The sequence below is a fragment of the Monodon monoceros genome, unplaced genomic scaffold (assembly GCF_005190385.1).
Source record: "Monodon monoceros isolate NGI ecotype Baffin Bay Population unplaced genomic scaffold, NGI_Narwhal_1 Super_Scaffold_9, whole genome shotgun sequence".
Taxonomy (NCBI): Eukaryota; Metazoa; Chordata; class Mammalia; order Artiodactyla; family Monodontidae; genus Monodon; species Monodon monoceros.
In genome coordinates this window covers 31852793-31873366 of record NW_021703786.1, presented here as the reverse complement: position 1 = coordinate 31873366, position 20574 = coordinate 31852793, and the positions used below count along the sequence as shown (strand labels likewise).

Below are 20574 nucleotides of genomic sequence, written 5' to 3'. Positions count from 1 at the left end.
ACGCATTGGAAGGAGGGGGCCGAGGGAGGTGGGAGCATCGTGCCTGGGGCCCCGGGTGTAACCTGGGTGGGTGCCCCTCGTTGGGTGTGGATTGCAGGAGGGAGGGTGGGTCACTGCGGCTGAAGATCTGGGATGCGGCTCAGAGCACAGGGGCTGAGAGCCTCCCATGAGTCCTTTCTAAGAAAGAGTGGCCTGCTGGGAGGCTCTGGATGAACACTAGGTCGAAGGGAGGAGGATGGACGGGAGGGCCTTTGCCGCCCGTCTCACCCCGGGGCAGCGATGCTGTGGCGCCTACCTGTGAGAATGCCGTTCTTCTCCCCTGGTTCTTGCCAGCTGACCTTCAGCGAGGTGTCCAGGATTTCGGTGAAGCTCAGGTGTCCCACGGGCCCTGGCACTGTACCCAAAAGGGTCCCCCACCCACCCAATGCCAGTTAGAGCCGGAGAGAGACCACCGTCCTCAAGACAGCCCGTGGGGCTCCAGGGGTGACCCCCGGCTCGAAGAAGAGCAGGGCCGTCCTGGGCCTGGAGCGCTCAGCCTGGCCCGCGGAGGGGGGTGGGGGCAGAGGGAGCCGGGGTTAGGGCGCTGCCTACCGTCCTCGTGGGTGCGCACCAGCTGCGGGGTGCTGCGAGGCCCGTCGCCGGGGGTGGTGAAGCACAGCACCGAGGTGAAGTACTCAGTGAACTTCTTCAGGCCCGACACAAAGCCCACGTGGATGCTGTCTTGAAAGTTGGGCCGGGCGGTCACCATGGTAACCTCCTCTTCCTGCTCTGGTTCCCAGGCCATCAGCTGCGGAGAGGGCAGCCACTCAAGCACGGCGGCAGCGAGCACGCGCCAGCAGAGGCCCAGCGCTTTCCCACAGGCTGGGCCAACGGACAGAGAGTGTCCAGGAGCCCAGCTTTCCTAGGGTCCCTCCTCCCAGGGAGGGGAGGCCGGGCGGATACCCACAGGCCACTGGAGCATCTGTCCTCTGGGAGCTCACTTTGGTGTGCTGCTCCATTCGCTGAGTGATTTACTCTAAGCAAGGTACCGGGCAGGGTGGTTTCAGTGAGTCCTCTCCCGCTCGATTCCCACAGCAACCCCACAGGGAGGTACTTGATACAGGGAGGTACAGGCAAGACCGGCTACATAATTTGCAGGTCCAGTGCAAAATGCAAATGGAGGCCCCCTTGTTCAAAAATTATGAAGAATTTCCAGAGACGGAAGCAGAGCATTTAACTGAACGTGGGGTCCTTCTGAGCGTGGAGCCCTGAACGCTCACACAGGCATGAAGCCAGTCTTCTGTTTTACAGATGACGAAACAGGCTCAGAGAGGCTAAGTGACTTAACAATATATCACACAGCTCCTGGGTAGCTGAGGGTCTTTGCTTCTACACTTGGGCTCCCATGCCTTTCTCTGCCTGGGCCAGGGCAGTTCCTCCTAAGAACTCCAGTATGTAGATAACTCTCTCTTTTAAACTTGTTCCAAGTTGGGATTTCAACTGTAACCATCCTCTAGAGGTGGAGCGTTGGCAAGAAAACCCCGTCTGGAAATTCAGCATCACTTTTCCTCTAATCTCCACTCTACATATCCCAGCCATAATTGCATAAACTCCCCACCTCCCCTTCCTTCTCTTCCTGCCTCTTTTTTCAAAAATTGAAGAATAAAGTTGATTTACAATGTTGTGTTAACTTCTGCTGTACAGCAAAGTTATTCAGTTATAAACATTTATACATTCTCTTTTTTTTTTTTTGCGGTACGCGGGCCTCTCACCGCTGCGGTCTCTCCTGTTGCGGAGCACAGGCTCCGGACGCGCAGGCCCAGCGGCCATGGCTCACGGGCCCAGCCGCTCCGCAGCACGTGGGATCTTCCTGGACCGGGGCACGAACCCGTGTCCCCTGCATCGGCAGGCGGACTCTCAACCACTGCGCCACCAGGGAAGCCCTATACATTCTTTTTTTTCATATTCTTTTCCATATGGTTTATCACAGGATAGTGAATATAGTTCCCTGTGCTCTACAGTAGGACCTTGTTGTTTATCCATCCTCTATATAATACTTTAGCATCTGCTAACCCCAACAGTCCCAATCCATCCTTCCCCCAGCCCTCTCCCCCTTGGCAACCACAAGTCTGTTCTCTGTGAGTCTGTTTCTGTTTCGTAGACAACTTCATTTGTGTCGTATTTTAGATTTCACATATGAGTGACATCGTATGGTGTTTGTCTTTCTCTGTCTGACTCAGTTCCCTTAGTAGGAGCATCTCTAGTTGCATCCGTGTTGCTGCACGTTCCTGCTGCTTCTTGACCTCCTGCCCCACACTCCTATTTTCTGGGCCCTTCGTCTGTCTCTAACAATGACAGCTGGTCTCACAGATTTCCTCAATTATTTCAAATTGGTTAAATAGCAATTAATGGTGAAAAGCAATGCTGGATGAATTTTAATAAGCCTGGGTATTTATAGACATAAAACAATATCACGCCAATGTCTCCTGATTAACACAGGCCCACGACAATGCTTCATCTCCTCCTTTTCATGGCCGTGTGTTTATAAAGGATGTTTGGAAATTTAATTGGTATTGTGAAAAGATAGCCTATAGCAAGTTAATTAGACACCAGTTAGACCCTAAAAATGCTAATCAGAAACACTAAGTGGCATTTAATATGTAGGTTAAATACCCTCCTTATTTTGGTTATCTTGTTTCATAGCAATTCAATTGCTGAACTTCGCTGGAGTAGATTAAGAAACAAGCTTGGTGTTTTAATTTACTTTAATCAACGTAATTTCGAATTAATTACACCGTTAGAATTGTGCGGTGCATTCTCCAGCAAGTGCAAAATCTGGGTAAATATTATTTTTTCAGGTTTAGGCCAATTGTGATCACTACTATTTAAAAAAATAAGGGACAAAGAATGTCTTGACAGGGGCCTTAAAGCACATTCACAGGGCATTGTCTTCAGATATGACAAAGAAGATGGGTACAGGGTGATGGTAGTGCGGTTGGGTGGAGTCATGACCACAGCATCATCCTCCAGGTCCAGGCCCAGAGCCCAAGACGGAGGCAGGACAGGGGTTGCTTCAAAACATTTACTCTGGGATGTGAACCACTTGTCCTGTAGCTGCATCCAAAGAGGAGGAGGCTAAGGGTTAAGAGGCCTCTCCCTCAGGTCCAGGAAGACAATAGAATTGTCTTCTGCACCTCTATTGCTTCCAAGGGGCTGGGCTCTGGGCAGCCATGGGGTGGAGGCTGTGCTCCACACACACACTGGGCTCTGGTCCCACGAGCCCTTCCTGTGTGCCTGGCACTGGGTTAAGCCCATCACGGACCAGTCCCGTTTCACCATCACGATGAGGATGACATGCGAATCACTGTCCCGTGCTGCTACAAAAAGGAAACCAAGGCTCAGGAAGGTTGAGGACTGGTCAGAGCACAGGGGACCACCTGGATCCGGCTTCAGATTTGTGGACCTGAGACCTTAGACGCAGCCCTCTATCTGCCGAGGTACACACAGCTGCCAGGTGAGGGCTGGGGGTTCTCCACGCCTGCTCTTGTTACCGGGGGTCAGCGCTGATTTACTTCCTTAGGTCCTTGGTCTTGGATTCTAAGCAGACTGGGCAGCCCTGAGCCTGGCTGGGGTGTGTGGGTGAGTGTGCTTGTGGGGGGACTTCAGATCTAGATGCTGGGACAGGCAACCCCACCTCAGACAGCAGAGGCCCAGGGGGTCACCCCTGTAACTGAAAGGCGTGTGTGCGTGTGATGGTGGGGAGGCCAGGGTGCAGAACGTGCAGCCAAAGCCGAGAGAAAGGATGACAGAGCACAGCTTTGCCATTTACTGTGTGACCCTGGGAAAATCACTCAACCTCTCTGAGACTCAGGCTATTACAGGAGCCAGTATTAGCTACCTCAATGGTTGTAGAGAAAAGGGCTGAACTGACGTGCCTCCTGTTTCTGATGGAGGCAGTACATCGCGGGCTCGAGAGTCTAGGAGAGCACAACCTGCTAGATTCTGGAGTTGAAAACAAGTAGGGGAAATTCTCTTTTGCACCCTCCGTTTGTCTTTCCCTCTACTTTTCTATCTCTTTTGCACGGATTCGCGCAAAACATCCTGGAAGGGTATGTAAGAAATTAACAACAGTGGTTCCCTGGAGTGTGGAGAATTTCAAGGTTGGGTGGGATAGAACCAGGCAGATGAGGGACTGGGGTGGCATGGCGTGAGATGGAGGATGTCTGCCTGCTATAAGTTTATCTTTTTACATTTGTTGGTTTTTGAATCGTGTAAATATATTCCCAGTTAAAAATTAAAGAATTAAAAAAATAATGGGGACGGTTTGGCAATAGCAGCAAAATTATACACATTTACCTTTTGACCCAGCAATCTCATTTCTAAGAATCTATTTCAGAGTTATATGTGACAGTATGAAAAAATGTAGGCACAAAACTATTCATTGCAGACATGTTTGTTATAGTAAAAGACTGGAAACAACCAAAATGTCATCACTAGGGAGCTGGCTGACTAAACAATGGGAGATCCACATAATGGAACACGATACAGATTTTTTAAAAAGGGACAAGGAATATCTCTATATACTCCTACAGAGAGACCTCCAGGATACAATGTAAATAAAAAAGCAAAATGGAGAAAGTATGTAGAGTACACTGTCATTTATCTAAGAAGGCGACGGTACACATTTATACATGCATAGCCTTTGTTTACATTAAAGACATGGAAGGGAAAACCGAACCAAACCAACAAACGAAAAGAAATCACTTCTCTTGGGAAGGAGGAGGACCAGAATTCAGGCTGATTTTTTTCTGAATTAACTTTGCTTTGTAGATTTAACTTTGGAACCATGTAAATATGCTACATAATTATAGAATAAAATTAAATAAAAAAATCAATCCCTAAAAATCGAAACCCAAATGAAACAAATGAACCTCACTGTATATTGAATTGTAGCAAAATTACACAGAGAGAAACCATTTCAGAGACTTTGCAGCACAGAAAGGGGGGGGACTGTATCCCTGGTGGGATACATCCTAAGAAGTACAGATAATCTGAAACTATTTTCAGTAATCACAGTGTTGATATTGCTGTTCTGAAACTGTCGTGGGTATTTGTGGGATCAAGTAGGTGAGTAATTCTGTTGCTGTGGAAGAAACTAGATTTTCAGAATGGAGAAAAGAGAGACAAAAGACCAATGAGATTATTTTTAAAATGTTAGAGTCCTGAAATTGAATTGGAAGTATCAGTATGTGTTTTATCTTTTAAAAAAGTATTTCTGAGTTGTCCATTCACAGGGCCTTGAAACAACAACCAATGCTAGAACCGGGAGCAGCCCCAGTGCCCAGATTTTGGTATCTAACTATCATTAAAAGAAACAAGGGGGCTTCCCTGGGGGCGCAGTGGTTAGGAGTCTGCCTGCCGATGCAGGGGACGTGGGTTCGTGCCCCAGTCCGGGAAGATCCCACATGCCGCGGAGCGGCTGGGCCCGTGAGCCATGGCCGCTGAGCCTGCGTGTCCGGAGCCTGTGCTCCGCAACGGGAGACGCCACGACAGTGAGAGGCCCGTGTACCGCAAAAAAAAAAAAAAAAAAAAGAAACAAGGGCTCCTTGATGACATGGCTGATCCCAGGCACAGGGCAGGAAAAGGAGCTAGCTTGGGCCACCCTGTCATACCAGATAGCAAGGAACCTATCAAAGACTCCTGGGGCAGGCTTCCCTGGTGGGGCAGTAGTTGAGAATCTGCCTGCCAATGCAGGGGACACGGGTTCAAGCCCTGGTCTGGGAAGATCCCACATGCCACGGAGCAACTGGGCCCGTGAGCCACAACTACTCAGCCTGCGCGTCTGGAACCTGTGGTCCACAACAAGAGAGGCCGTGACAATGAGAGGCCTGTGCACCGCGATGAAGAGTGGCCCCCGGGCTTCCCTGGTGGCGCAGTGGTTGAGAGTCCGCCTGCCGATGCAGGGGACACGGGTTCATGCCCCGGTCCGGGAAGATCCCACATGCCGCGGAGCGGCTGGGCCCATGAGCCATGGCCGCTGAGCCTGCGCGTCCGGAGCCTGTGCTCCGTAACGGGAGAGGCCACAACAGTGAGAGGCCTGAGTACTGCAAGAAAAAAAAAAAAAAGAGTGGCCCCCGCTCGCCACAACTAGAGAAAGCCCTCGCATAGAAACGAAGACCCAACACAGCCAAAAATAAATAAATAAATAAATAAATAAAATAAAAAAAAAAAGAATTAAAAAAAAAAAGAATTAAAAAAAAAAAGACTCCTGGGGCCACATCAAAAGGACTCACCAACTTGGAAGAGGTGGGTGATGGGTCAATTTGGTATCAATAAGAGTAATAATGGCAGTGGATTGAAACATATCAGACGTATTCAAAATCCTTAAGGACATAATAATACTAACAAAAACAAAACAAAAAGATGCTTCCCTCTGCCCCCATCCAAACTCATCTGTCACCTTAGAAGATGCTAAGGAACCAATTCACTATTCTGAAAATTGTTAAGTCATGGAAAAGAACTGAGCATTTACCATGCTTTTCCTAGATGAACTAAACCTTCAGGTAACCAAAAAGTTGTTAACAGAAAAATTCTTTTGGGGGGAAAGTATTTCAGCTCATAAATCAAGGAGAAATCATAATATTCAAGTATCCTCATTTTGATACTTGAATACATTTCATATCCTCAAGTATCCCCTATTGAGATAATAGAGCACACAAGGGTGGTCAATGGTCACCACATCCTAGTAAGAGAGACAGGCAGACTCTGTGCCTTCTAATGAAAATGCACAGCACCATCTAGGAAGTAATATTTTGAAAAAAAAAAATCATCAAATCCGAATATGATCAAGCCTCTAGTTCTAAATTCCAATTTATTGCAAATATAGTGTTCAGAGGAATATATTAAAATGACCCCACAGGGATGCAGTCGCAAATCCAGGCTGTGGAAAACTCTATAGGACAAATGACTAAGTTTTTTTTTTTTGTAGTACGTGGGCCTCTCCCTGTTGTGGCCTCTCCTGCTCTCCTGTTGCGGAGCACAGGCTCCGGACGCGCAGGCTCAGCGGCCATGGCTCACAGGCCCAGCCGCTCCGCGGCATGTGGGATCCTCCCGGACCGGGGCACGAACCCGTGTCCCCTGCATCGGCAGGCGGACTCTCAACCACTGCGCCACCAGGGAAGCCCTGACTAAGTTTCTTTACTAAATAAATTAAAAGGAAGAGAGAGTGAGAGAGAGAAAGGAGAGAGAGAATCTGTAGATCAACTGAGACCTAGAAAACTTCAACCAACTGCAATTGTGTGACTCTCATTTGGACCCTGAGGCAAATAAACCAACCAGTAAAAGAAATGCCGTGGCAACTGGGGAAATTTGAACGCTGACCGGGTATCTGATGCTATTAAGGGGACTGTTGATTTTTTAAGGCACTATAATGGGAATGTGGTTATTGTGTTTAGGTTTTAAGTAGAGACTTTATCTATAATATTTCTCTGCAGAAATATTTATGGATGAAAGGCTACAATACCTGGGATTTCCTTACAAATATTCTAGGGGAGAAGCAGAGGGCTGGAAAATAGAGGGAACGCATTGGGCCATGAGTTGGTAACTGTCGAAGCCAGGGTGCATTATGGTCTTATCAAGTCATCTTAGTCTCCTCACTACTTTTGTAGATGTTTGAAATTGTTCACAATTCAAAGGGGAAAAAAAGGTCCCTTCTCACTGGAAGGATGGAAGGGACAGACACTGCTTTTTTTTCCTCCCTGTGATACTGAAGGCCAAAGGAGCAGGAAACAAAATCCCCACTTGTATCCATTCATACTTAGAAAAAATCAAGTTAAATTATTATTTTACAATTAAATCATCCAACACTTTCCTTTTAATGCAAGACAAGGTGCAGGCTCTGGAGTTTGAAGCCAAGCTTTGCAGTTACTCTGACTGTGAACAAGTCACTGGCCCTCATGCCTCAGTTTCCTTCTCTGTAAAATGGGGTGATGATAACAAGCCTTCCTTCTTAGGGGTCTTGTGCAGCTTGCATGAGACAAGAATGTGAGGGAAGCCCAGGCATCCTGCCTGGCCTGTAGAAAGTGCCCTGTAAGCGTGAGCTCTTCTTACGCACCAGTTTCTATGCTCAAGCTATCTGGACAATTCATTTCTGCTGACTTTCTTGGAGCAGTTACGGGGTGCTGGGCACAGACTGGACCTGGGAATCAGGTGGGCTTCTGCAGCTTCCTCTGGCTCTGGGTCATTGCCCTAATTGTCCCGGCCACTAAGCTGGTCTCCTTGGCCCTCTGGGAGCCATTTACCTTAGAAGTTTGCAGCCCAGGTCTCCCCAAAGTGGAAGGAAACATAGAATCGGCAGCAAGAAGCTAATTCTTCCCAGCTCAGCTCCTCTGCATGACGCAAGCCTCCCTCTTCCCTCCACTGCCTCCCCCCAGAGTCCCAATTAGGAGGTGTCTCCAGCCAGCCGGCACTACCGGCGAGCAGCTACAGCCCTGGTCCAGGAGGGCTCCGCTCAGCCTCGGTGATGCACTTTCCTGGAAGCGAGATGGCTACGGCTGGGGTGTATCGGGATCTGGACCCTCCCTCCTTTACTTGAAACACCAGCAGAAAATTCTCTGGGTGATTTAATCTCAGCCCCTTCCTGTCCAGCCATCCCCACCTTGCAGCAACAAAGGCTAAGGCTGCTAGTCCTAGAAATGGTCCTTGTTGTCACACACAGGTGGTGTGGGAATCTTCTGGAAGTATCTGCGGTCACCTCGAGGCCAGCAGAGCCCGCGGTTCCCTGCCCTCCACGGCTGGCTTCCTGGTGACATGTCTCTCACATCCGGAGGGAGCGCACTGCCTCCTCCCACCCGCCCCGCTCAGCTGGGGCCAAGCTGTAAAACACGGCGTGGACCACACACTCTGTGATCTGCCATCTCCCATTCTCTTAGGGAAGGTCAGCTCCGTGCTCCTCGTGGGGTGAGAGGAGAGACCCAGCAGTGGCTGCCAGAAGGGGATGGTTGAGAAGTCCCGACTTGCAGCACAGTTCCAATTATAGCAAATTTACTACCATCACCATCACCACCGCTACTAGTGCTTTTTGTTATGGCTGAATTGTTTCCCCTCCAATTTTTATGTGGAAGCCCTAACCCCCAGGACCTCAGAATGTGACTGTGTTTGGAGATAGCCTTTAAAGAGGTAATTAAGTTAAAACGAGGTCCTTAGCGTGGATCCTCATCCCACAGAACTGGTGTCCTTCTAAGAAGCGCAAATCTGGACACAGACACACAGAGGGAAGACGCGTGAGGACACAGAGAAGGCGGCCGTCTACATGCCAAGAAGAGACGCCTCAAAAGGAACCAGCCTTATCAGCACCTTGACCTTGGACTCCTACATCTCCCCAACAATTTTTTTTTTTCAGGCTCCGCGGCCATGGCTCACGGGCCCAGCCGCTCCGCGGCATGTGGGATCTTCCCGGAGCGGGGCACGAACCCATGTCCCCTGCATCGGCAGGCGGACTCTCAACCACTGCGCCACCAGGGAAGCCCCGTTCTGGATTTTTCTGATGGGGCCGTGGCTGTGTGGGGACCCTGAGCCTGAAGCAAACCTGGTTTTGTTCATAAGGCAGGCTTATCGAGACTGACTGCTCCCTGCACTGGGTCACAGACAGGCCAGTGTCCGTATTCCCCGCGGCCTGGACGTGGACCTGGGGAAAGCCCGCATGCCCCTTGCCTTGATCATGTGTCCTCTGCTTGGCTTGAACCAATGATTCAGAGACAGAGCGGGGACTCCCTCCTCCCCCTTCCTCGCCTTCTCCCTGCCTCTGCGGCCTGCGTCCTTTCGAGAATCTCCAGGCTTCCTCTCGGGGCAAGGAGAGGCCTTATGTACCTTGTAGCCCTGGTTGATGCCGTTGATGAACTGGGGGCTGGGGGCAGTCCAGGTGAAGCGGATGGTCGTGGAGTTGGTGGCTTCTGCATGCACGTTGCCTGGAGGGACCGTGGGCACTGGAGGAGAGCAGAGAGGCAGGGGTGTGCGTGGAGGGGGCACAGTCTGACTGTCTGGCCCGGTTAAGCAGCGAAAGCACATGAGGTCTGCAGACACTGCTTTACCCCCCTCCCCCCAGCTCCTCCCCTGCTGCTATGGAGACTTCAGATGCCCTCTTTTTGCGGATTAGTTTGGGCTTAATAAAACCGGTCTGGCCCATTTCACAGGGTACCCACAAATAAAAGTGATGGATCTGAAAATGCTCAGGGTGGTTTTTAGGTACAACGCTAAATGTAAGCTGTTTCATGATCCAGTTAATGGGAAACTTTGCAGAAGGTCCCTGTATCCCCGAAGCCTCTGCATTCATCACACCCACCCCAACCTCTTCATCCACCTTTCCCTCCGTCCTCCCACCCTACGCGGTAGCTGGGCACAGCATGCGACAGCCTGGGACTGGATAAAACAGGTGACACGGTTGAGGCAGTCAGGACTGGACAGTCAGGACCCATCAGGCACGGAGAGGGGGAAGTACCAGCTCTTCCACGGCCACTGTCCCCACCCACCTCCCTGCAGTGTCCACTCGGTGACTTTGCTGCTGTAGACACCCAGTCCGGCGCTGTTGTAGGCGGCCACCTCGATCTCGTAGTTGGTCCAGATGATGAGGTCCTCCAGCAGCAGGTTGTTGACATCAGCATCCGTGATGTTCTTAAACTGGTACCCAACAGGCAGCCCAGCCAGGCAGTACCTGAGGGGAGAAAGCCAAGAGGAAATGGATTGGAGTCAGCCTGCTGTCCTCGTGCCCAGGAAGCTGTCTGTGATGGTGGAAACCCACATCCATGCTGTCCAACATGGAACTGGCTGGCACTTGTGGTTTTGGGGCACCTGAAACGTGCTTAATGTAACTGAGGAACTACGTTTGTCATTTAATTTACTTTTTTTCTTAATTTAAATGGCTGCAAGTGACCAGCGGCTACCCCATGGGATAACGCAAGTCCAGGGGATGTGTCTGGACTCTTCTTTTTGATGGGGGAGGAGGACATTGGTAGGATAGCTAGCCAGGGATGCTCAGAGTTCCTGGGAAGATCTCACGGGTCTAGCTTTGAGGGGTCGCTGATCAGAGAGTGGTCTCCAAAGGTTGGGCTCATTTCCTTTCTCCTTCTAGGAGAATGGCTCCCTCTTTTGACAGCCATTCACTGAGGTGGAAAGAAAAAAACCTGAGGCTACATACTCTACCAAGTTCCACCTTCCACTGGAAAAAAGAATGCAGGGTAATAAAGAAATGGGATATGTACAGGCAAATTTTGGAGGATGGATAGCTCATAGGAAAACAACGATGCACACATACTCTAGCGTCTACCTATTGGGAAATCAGAGGCCCCAACTTATTTTGATGCTTCACAAAACCCCACAGCAGTGGTTCTCAAAGCCTTAGCGTGCATTAAAGACACCTGAAAAGCCTGTTGAAACACAGATTGCTGGGCTTATCCCAAAGGTTCTCATTCCATAGGTGAGGGGTAGGACTTGAGAATTTGCATTCCTATCAAGTTCCCAAGTGATGCTGACGTTGCTGGTCCAGGGACCACACTTTGAGAACCACCACCCTTTAGGATTCACCAAAAAGCCCACGACGAGATTAACCAATAATAGAGCAGCCAAATCAACAGTAACTGCTTCCAAAATCGGGGAATTCCAGGGCTGCAAGTGCACACATTCAGGAGAGAGACGTGTGAAGTTGCCTAGCATCTTGCAGCCAGCCAGGGTTCAGAATACTGACGCAGGTTCTCAGAAGTTTCAAGTAGCAGGCTAATTTTCTTTTATGAATACCAAATTTTAGTAACAACGTAATAATACACTTTCAGGTTACCAGTAAAGCACCCACAGTCAAATGTAAAAATAAAAGGCTATATAACTGGGCTTCATTTGGCAGTAGGGACCAAAGACAGGACTTCCACTTTTTAACCAGTTCTTGGCCTAGTAATTCGTCCACTCATTGTCTGTCCTGGGGAAATCTGGCCTGCTAGAATATTCTTGGTTTCCCAGATGGTTGGTCCCCTGGATAGTTACGTGTCTCTGTGAAGCCCTACTCCTATGTAGCCCTGACATCTGGCAGACTTGCCATCCATACAGCCTTAAGAAGGCTACATTGTATCTCCTCTCTAACCATTCCTATTGGTTTCCAAGGCTCTCACTGCTGGAAGTTCTTCTAGATGTCTAACTTCAATCCTTCCTACTGTAGTGTAGGCATTTCTTGTTGCCTGGTCCTTGTTGATGAAGAAGGACCTGCCATGAATCTGCTCTGTTTTCCAATCCACTCCCTGACCCTCCCTCATCTCTTTCCTCTTGAGTCTGGGAGGCCCTCCTTTCCCTGGTGCGGACGCCTACCTGATGATGTAGCCCTTGAGGATGCCATTCTGGTGGCTCTCGGGAGGTGGCTGCCACTGGATCATGATGGACTGGTTGGTCCGGCCGCTGGCGATGACATTCTGTGGAGGGGCCGTGGGGGGCTCCTCAGGAAGGGAGACCCTGGATAGGAAAACACCAAGAATGGGCAGGACTTTTCACTCCTAGTCTCCACGGTAAATACAGGAGTTTAATAGGATAGGAAGAGGCCCCACCCTGCTCTGTCCCTGGATGACTCTGCACAACTGCTGTGTGCTTTTGGGCTAGTCGCTTAACCTCTCTGAGCTTGCTTCTTTACCTGTAAAAGCACTATCATAAAGTCCACTTGCCTGCTTTATGAGTGGTTGAAGCTCGAATGACACAATGTATATGGAAGTCCTTTTAAAACACTGTAAAGCACCAGATATGTGTATTTTCTGTGCGGGTGAGGGACACAGGCCTTGGTTTCCCATTTGTCAAAGAAGCTGCTGTCGGGGTTGATGACGTCATGAGTGTTCAAGTATTTTAGAAGCAGGAGTGTCAAATACTCACCTCCCAGTTACCAGCTGGCGGTGAACTTGAACCATGCTTCCTTTACGAACCAGCTGAGCCCCGGCAGGGTGGGGCAGGCCGGGTAGGGGTGGCGTGGTGTGTGCGTGAGAGTTTGAGCATCCCCACACCCCCCGAAGCCCAGTGCTACTGCATTTCTTTCTCTGGCATGGCCAGGGGACACAGCATTCCACTTCTGTATTTTTCACATAACTGACATGCATCCATTAACAACAAAAGTTGATTATTTTTGATGGATGTCTTTCCCGTTTTGTTTATGTTTTTGTTTCCTGATGGATAGCTTTTCCAAAACATCCTGCACCCTCCCATGGCTTTGTAAAGCCTAAAGTGAGGGTAATCTAACCTTTTATTTGCTGACTCAGGACGATTCGTTAGCAAGATGAATCAGCATTACACAGGGAAGCCCGAAGGACTGGAGAAGTTATAGGATGGTTTCCCTACACTTCGAGGCCTCTTGTTATTGGGATTTCGTAGCTCTGAAGGATTGGGGCTATGTCCATTTTTTTCCCCTGCACCACCTCTCGTGGTCCAAACATGGCCTGGCACATAGTAGGTGCTCAGTAAGCAGTGAATGAATAAATTCTCCTATAACCGCTCTCCATGCCACGCTGTTAGCTGTCACTTCTCCCTCCTGTTAGAGTGTCACAGCCCCTGTGGCATCCCCCTAGTAAAAGCCAGAGGGATTCAAGCTTATTGGAACTGTGGGGAAACCACAATGATTGATTTAACCCAGTGGGGGGGTCTGTGTACACACCAAAGAGCATCTTTTAAAGAGCAAAGCGCATTCTTGGCTCCCTTAGCAAGTACTGTTTGCTTTTTCTATTTGCTATTATTTCTGGGCTCTCAATTCTGTTCCATTGGTCTATGTGTCTATTTTTTTTTTTTTTTTTGGTTGCATCATGCAGCTTGCAGGATCTCAGTTCACCAACCAGGGATTGAACCCGGGTCACAGCAATGAAAGTGCTGAGTCCTAACCACTTGACTACCAGGGAATCCCCTATGTGTCTATTTTTATGAGTAGCATACTCTTTTGGTTTACTATAACTTTGTAGTATAGTTGGGAATCAGGAAGTGTGGTGCCTCTGGCTTCGTTCTTTGTTCTCAGGATTGCTTTGGCTATTTGGGGTCTTTTGTGGCTCTATACAAATTTTAGAATCGTTTTTTACTATTTCTGTGAAAAATGCCGTTGGAATTGTGATAAGGATTGCATCGAATCAATGGATGGCTTTGGGCGATATGGACATTTTAACAATATTGACTCTTCTCAGTGGGAAGAGGATAGTGTCTTCAATAAATGATGTTGGGAAAACTGGATAACCATATGCAGAAGAAGGCAATTGGACCTCTATTTTACACCACTCCCAAAAGTGAACTCGAAATGGATTAAAGACAAACTTAAGACCCGAAACTATAAAACTCCTAGAATAAAACATAAGAGAAAAGCTCCTTGATTTTGGTCTTGGCAGTAATTTCCTGGATACGACACCAAAAGGACAAGCAACAAAAGCAAAAATAAATAAAAGTGGGACTATATCAAACTAAAAAGCACCTGCACAGAAAAAGAAACAACAAAATCGAAAGATGACATAACGGAATGGGAGAAAAAACCTGCAAACCGTGTACCTGGTAAGGGGTTAGCATCCAAATATATAAAGAACCCATACAGCCCAACAGCAAAAAATGAACTAATCTGATCAAAAAACGGGCAAATGAGCTGCAAAGACATTTTTCCAAAACAGACATAAAAATGGCCAACAGGTCAATGAAAAGGTGCTCAACGTCACTAACCATCAGGGAAATGCAAACCAAAACCACAGTGAGATATTACCTTACGCCCATCAGAATGGCTATTATCAAAAAGACAACAAACAGGGCTTCCCTGGTGGCACAGGGGTTGAGAGTCCGCCTGCCGATGCGGGGGACGCGGGTTCGTGCCCCGGTCCGGGAAGATCCCACATGCTGCGGAGCGGCTGGGCCCGTGAGCTGTGGCCGCTGAGCCTGCGCGTCCGGAGCCTGTGCTCCGCAACAAGAGAGGCCACGGCAGTGAGAGGCCCGCGTACCGCAAAACAAAAACAAAAACAAAAAAGACAACAAACAACAAGTGTTGGTGGGGATGTGGATAAAAGGGACCCCTCGTCCACTGTTGGTGGGAGTAAAAACTGGTACAGGGACTATGGGAAACAATATGGAGGTTCCCCCCCAAATTGATAACAGAACTACCACGTGATCCAGCTACCCCACTTCTGGGTATATATTCACCCCAAAGAAATGAAAACAGGATCTCGAAGACATATCTGCACCCCCATGTTTACGGCAGCATTATTCACAATAGCCAAGATATGGAAACACCCTAAGTGTCCGTCAACAAATAAATGGATAAAGAAGATGTAACATAGCTATACAGTGAAAGATTTTCCAGCCATGAGACAGAAAGAAATTCTGCCATTTGCAAAAACATGGATGGGCCAGCAGGGTATTATGCTAAGTGAAATAAGTCAGGCAGAGAAAGACAGATACTGTAGATCTCACTTATATGTGCAATCTAAAGGAGCTGAACTCAGAGAAATAGAGGAGGTGGGGGGCTGGGGAAGATGTTAGTCAAAAGGCATAAATTTCCAGTTATAAGAATAACAAGTTCTGGTGATGGAATACACAGCATGGTGATTATAGCTAAGAATTCTGTATTATATACTTGAAGGTTACTAAGAAAGTTGATCTCAAATGTTCTCACCACAAAAAGAAACGGTAATTATGTGACAGGATGGAGGTGTCAGCTAACACCATGGGGATAATCATTTTGCCATAGAGGAGTGTGTCAAATCAACTCATTGTACACCTTAAACTTACATAATGTTACAAGTCAACGATATCTCAATAAATCTGGGAAAAATAAAAATACACATAAAAAAACGAAGAGCAAAGCACACAGCTTTGGGGCATGGAATTGGTGTCACTACCATTCTGACCTGATGTCTTTTTTCTCACTAGAGGAGGCTGCTTGTTCTGTGGGGGTCTAGGTGGCTAGAACGCGCCTCCTACACAAGTGGGTGTTAAAACGCGTGAACTGATGTTTTTATTAAACTTTCATCATTTTAAAAAAAGCTTTGTTGGAGGCTTCATGGGGTCTGGCACCATGCAAGGCACTGCATACAGAGATCCGTGTAGATCCTAGACGTCTTTGGAAATTCACATGCGTTTAACAATGATGGCAACCCATGGGGATGTAGAGCAGGATGGGGTTAAGTCTTGGAACTTGCATGGCCCACAGTGAGAAGGACAACTCAACTGGGTTAGTGAGTTGAGCCCCTGACAGACACCCACCCGGCTCCCCTCACCTCTCTGTGTCTTTGCTGAACTGTCCTTTCCCCACGTCATTGACGGCACAAAGACGGAACTGGTAGGAACGTGCGGGAACCAAGCCCTTGACCATCACCGAGGTGGCCTCGGGGTCCACACTGGCCAGGAGCACCGTCCAGGGGGCATCTACAGGGACAGAGGGTGGAGGCTGAGGTAGGCATCTTGGGGGTGCACGCTTCTTCCCCCCCCCCCTCTATTCCCAGCAGGGGTCCAGCCTCGTTTGGGCTGGCAGGGTAGTACCTCCCCAGCTTGGTCCAGTAGAGGCTGGTCACGTCATTTTTCTGGGTCCCCTTAGCCTACATGTCCCAGGGGGTTGGGGGGTCCTGGGGAGGGAGCAAGGGCTCATGGGAACTGAGAGGCATTTGTCTTTTCTATCTTTTTTGTTTTTTCTCAAATTGATGTGCTCTAGCAAACTGTATTTGAAACACCACTCAAATGATGCCTGCTAATTTTGGGGTTCGTGGCTTGGGGATGGAGGATAAAAATTAAAAAAAAAACCCAAAACTAATGGCCAGGGACTTCCCTGATGGCACAGTGGTTAAGAATCCACCTGCCAATGCAGGGGACACGGGTTCGAGCCCTGGTCCGGGAAGATCCCACACGCCGTGGAGCAACTAAGCCCGTGGCCACAACTACTGAGCCTGCACTCTAGAGCCCGAGAGCCACAACTACTGAAGCCCGTGCGCCTAGAGCCCGTGCTCCGCAACAGGAGAAGCCACTGCAATGAGAAGCCCACGCACCGCAACAAAGAGTAGCCCCCGCTTGCCGCAACTAGAGAAAGCCTGCGCGCAGCAACGAAGACCCAACGCAGCCAAAAATATATATATAAATAAATAAATTAATAATAATAAAAAAAACCCAACAAAAAACAAACAAAAAACTAATGGCCAGTGTCTTGGAGGCTTCTGGGTGGCAGGTCCCAAGTCCAGCCTGTGCGTCATCTCGTTCAATTGTCACACGACTGCAGGATGCCGTGGCTCATTTTGCAGATGAGGGAGCTGGGCCGTCCAGAGGGTTGGCTCAAAGGCACAGAAGTGGGGTTGCCCTGGCTGCGGTCGGTGGAGGGGGTGGGAGCAGCCTTACTCTTCTCCGACATCTCCAGGACGTAGCGGATCAGTGGGCTGTTGCCGTCAAAGGGCTTGGCCCACGTCACGTTGATGGCCCTTCTCTCCGCGGCGCTGAGAGTCGCCACTGGGTGCTCAGGGGCATGAGGCAGCTGCCTGGAGGAGACAGGTGTGGCGGGGCCCCCCCGTGAGGTCTAGAATCAGGTGACACCCAGGACTCAGTCTGAGCTCCCATGATATCTGGTGCTCGGCCCCCGAACCCAGCCTTTGGGGCCATCTAGCTGGAGATTCTGTGCACTGGCTTTGGAGCCCACCTGGCCAAAGCCATAACCCAGACTCCCCGCCCTTGACAGGGGCCGAACTGAGCTGGCGAAGGCCTGGAGGATGCTGGGGTGAGGTGGGCGGGCTCAGGTCACACCTGGCCTGGTGGCCTGCCTAGATGCAGCCTTCCCTTTGCTGCCTGCACCCCTTTACACCCCAGAGCCTGCCCTCACCTCACACGCAGGTGGGCACTGCGAGAGTCGTTGCCTCCGGCTGAGAGCACCCGGCAGGTGTAGGTGCCGATGTCCCCGGACCACGTCTGCGAGATGTGCAGGGAGCCGTTTCTGTCCAGACGGATGCGGGGGTTGCCCTCCATGCTCAGTGTGGCCCCATCCTTCTCCCAGACGTACCTGAGAGTAAGAAGGACCGCTATGTAAAGAGAGGCAGGGAAGGCAGGGTAGGGGGGCTGCTGGGGTGGGCACAGCCCAGGGCTGGTCTGGAGCAGGGAGCTCCAAGGTGGGCAGGGGGCAAGCCCCCAGCCACAGCGGGGGCACCTGCAGGCCATCACGCCTGCGGGTGGGGCCCTTGGTCCAGGAGCGTGACCACATCATTATCCACCATTCACACCTTCAGTTCAGGTCCAGGTCACAGCCTGGTTGCTTTTGGCCGGAAGCCATCACCAAGCGGTGCAGAGTGGACAAAAGGTATTCTTCCAAAGAGGTTAAAAGATTAGGGTTGGAAAAAGAATGAACGTCTCCATGTAGACTACATGTGGGGACTGGTTTTATGAAGGGAATCATTAGATCAATGCATCACTGTGACAAATTAACTTTGGCATCTAGAAAAATCACTTTAGCTTTGGTCAGTCAGTACAAAGGGGGACTTGAGAAACTACACACATGCCCGTGCCTGACAATGAGCAATACCTGCTCTGTATTTGTTCTGGAGGAGACACAATAATTGTCATCAACACACACAGGGTGCCAGCTCCTGGGAGGATGCTGGGCTGCTTCCCCCCAGGGAAGGGCAACCAGGGAGACCAGGGCAGGAATGCGGTCGGGCTGGGATGCTTTCCTAATAACCCATCAGTCGCTCAATGAAGGGACAGGGTGATGGGGCTGAGTCACAAGGCCCTAGAACTCTCTGGGTTTAGGGAGTGTGAGATGGCTGGGGAGAATGAGCCTGTAATATATATATATATATATTTTTGCGGTACGCGGGCCTCTCACTGCTGTGGCCCCTCCCGTTGCGGAGCACAGGCTCCGGACGCGCAGGCTCAGCGGCCGTGGCTCACGGGCCCAGCCGCTCCGCGGCATGTGGGACCTTCCCGGACTGGGGCATGAACCCGTGTCCCCTGCATCGGCAGGCGGACTCTCAACCACTGCGCCACCAGGGAAGCCCTAAATAATATTTTATAGTCCTCAGGAAATCAAAGATGTGCAAAAATATTTAGTTATAAGGACATTCAGAATGATATTTCTTAACATGAGCAAAAATTCAGAAACAATCCACATACCCGGCATTAGGGAACTGGTAACAAATTATGTGGCATCCACACAGTGGAGGACTGAACAGTCATATAACTGACAGAGGAAGAGATTCACAATAGGTTCGTAAGGGAAAAAACAGAGTAAAGCACTGTTTCTAGTTTTTTCAAATGACACCCAAATACTACTATCTCTAGTGAAAGGAAACACAGATTAATCTACTTTTCTACTTCCTCTCTCTCCATCCCTCCCCATGGTCTTTGGTTTACCTGCATTTTCTATATTGTCCTCCTAAAACGGATACCTATTAGCTGTATGATAAGAAAAAACAGTAACAATAGTGATTAATATTAACAAGGTGGGCTGTTTGGATTCAGTCTAGATCTGCGTTCAGATACCAAACAGACGCAATTCTGGAGGTTTTTCATGCTGCCACCTACACCTGCCCAGCCTGCGTCCCCTGGAGCCCAGCTTTATTCTGAGGATATGTAACCAGGATTAAGTGGCTACCACTTTAGTCTGATTTGGTCGTTCAAATCCTTTCCAGTCTGTCTACTCAGGGAACCCCTGGTATGTTTCCTGCCGCCAGAACAGGGATTTTTAATTCTGGCTACACATCAGAATCACTTCGGGGACTTCTAAAAAATACTTAAGTCTGGGGCCCATCCCGCCCCTAAGGCTCACCTCAAGGAGGTGGAGGGCTGCCGGGAAGCTCCCCTCCCCCAAGGTGATGCAAACCAGGCGTGCGTGGGAGATGTCGGGGTGGCCTTGGCCACAGATTTTGCCAGTTTGGGGGGATGATGGACCAATTCTGTTCCCTCCCCCATCTAAAAAAGATTGTCCTAGATGGGTAATTCCACTCTAAGGCGAGGACCCCTTCAGTAAACTGGAACAGTGATTTCCCATCTGTAGTTCACTGGCGGTCCTGGAACGTGGGCCTGCAGATATATTGCAAAGGGTCCCTAAATCTCTCTGTTCACAAGAATTGTCCGGAGGATGAATAAAATGTGCAAGTTTTTCCCAAGTATTAGTAGATAGCATTTGAATAAAATACCAATTTATTTTAAAGTTTTACTGACTTGATAGAGCTTTTCGTTACAATAAAAATTTTCAATTAATGGATGTTAAAATAATAGTGGCTATTTATGTGTGGGTCTGAGGCCCACAGCAGTGTTCTATGGGGAGAACATGTGGGTTCTCCTGGAAGACATTTTTACAGTTGGTATATTAATTTTTTTAATAAAAATCTAATAAACCCTGGGATAAGCATATTCTAGATTATCTGCTGGCCATGTTCTAACTCCGTCTATGTGATTTCAAGGCTCATGTTTCTAGATTATCTGCTGGCCATGTTCTAACTCCGTCTATGTGATTTCAAGGCTCATGTTTCTAGATTATCTGTTGGCCATGTTCTAACTCCGTCTATGTGATTTCAAGGCTCATGTTTCTAGATTATCTGCTGGCCATGTTCTAACTCCGTCTATGTGATTTCAAGGCTCATGTTTCTAGATTAT

General features: G+C 49.1%; 1 protein-coding gene across 1 annotated transcript in view; it reads right to left on the bottom strand.

Annotated features, from left to right (window-relative positions):
- SDK2 (sidekick cell adhesion molecule 2) overlaps window positions 1-20574 on the bottom strand; it is a 262157-nt gene that overhangs the window by 50690 nt on the left and 190893 nt on the right. The window contains exons 13-20 of the mRNA XM_029212052.1: window positions 17807-17983; window positions 17332-17468; window positions 16227-16374; window positions 12325-12465; window positions 10506-10687; window positions 9847-9962; window positions 592-787; window positions 296-394 (exon numbers count right to left, since the gene is read on the bottom strand). Of these exons, the coding sequence (XP_029067885.1) occupies window positions 296-394; window positions 592-787; window positions 9847-9962; window positions 10506-10687; window positions 12325-12465; window positions 16227-16374; window positions 17332-17468; window positions 17807-17983 (1196 nt within the window). The remainder of the gene's footprint in view (window positions 1-295; window positions 395-591; window positions 788-9846; window positions 9963-10505; window positions 10688-12324; window positions 12466-16226; window positions 16375-17331; window positions 17469-17806; window positions 17984-20574) is intronic.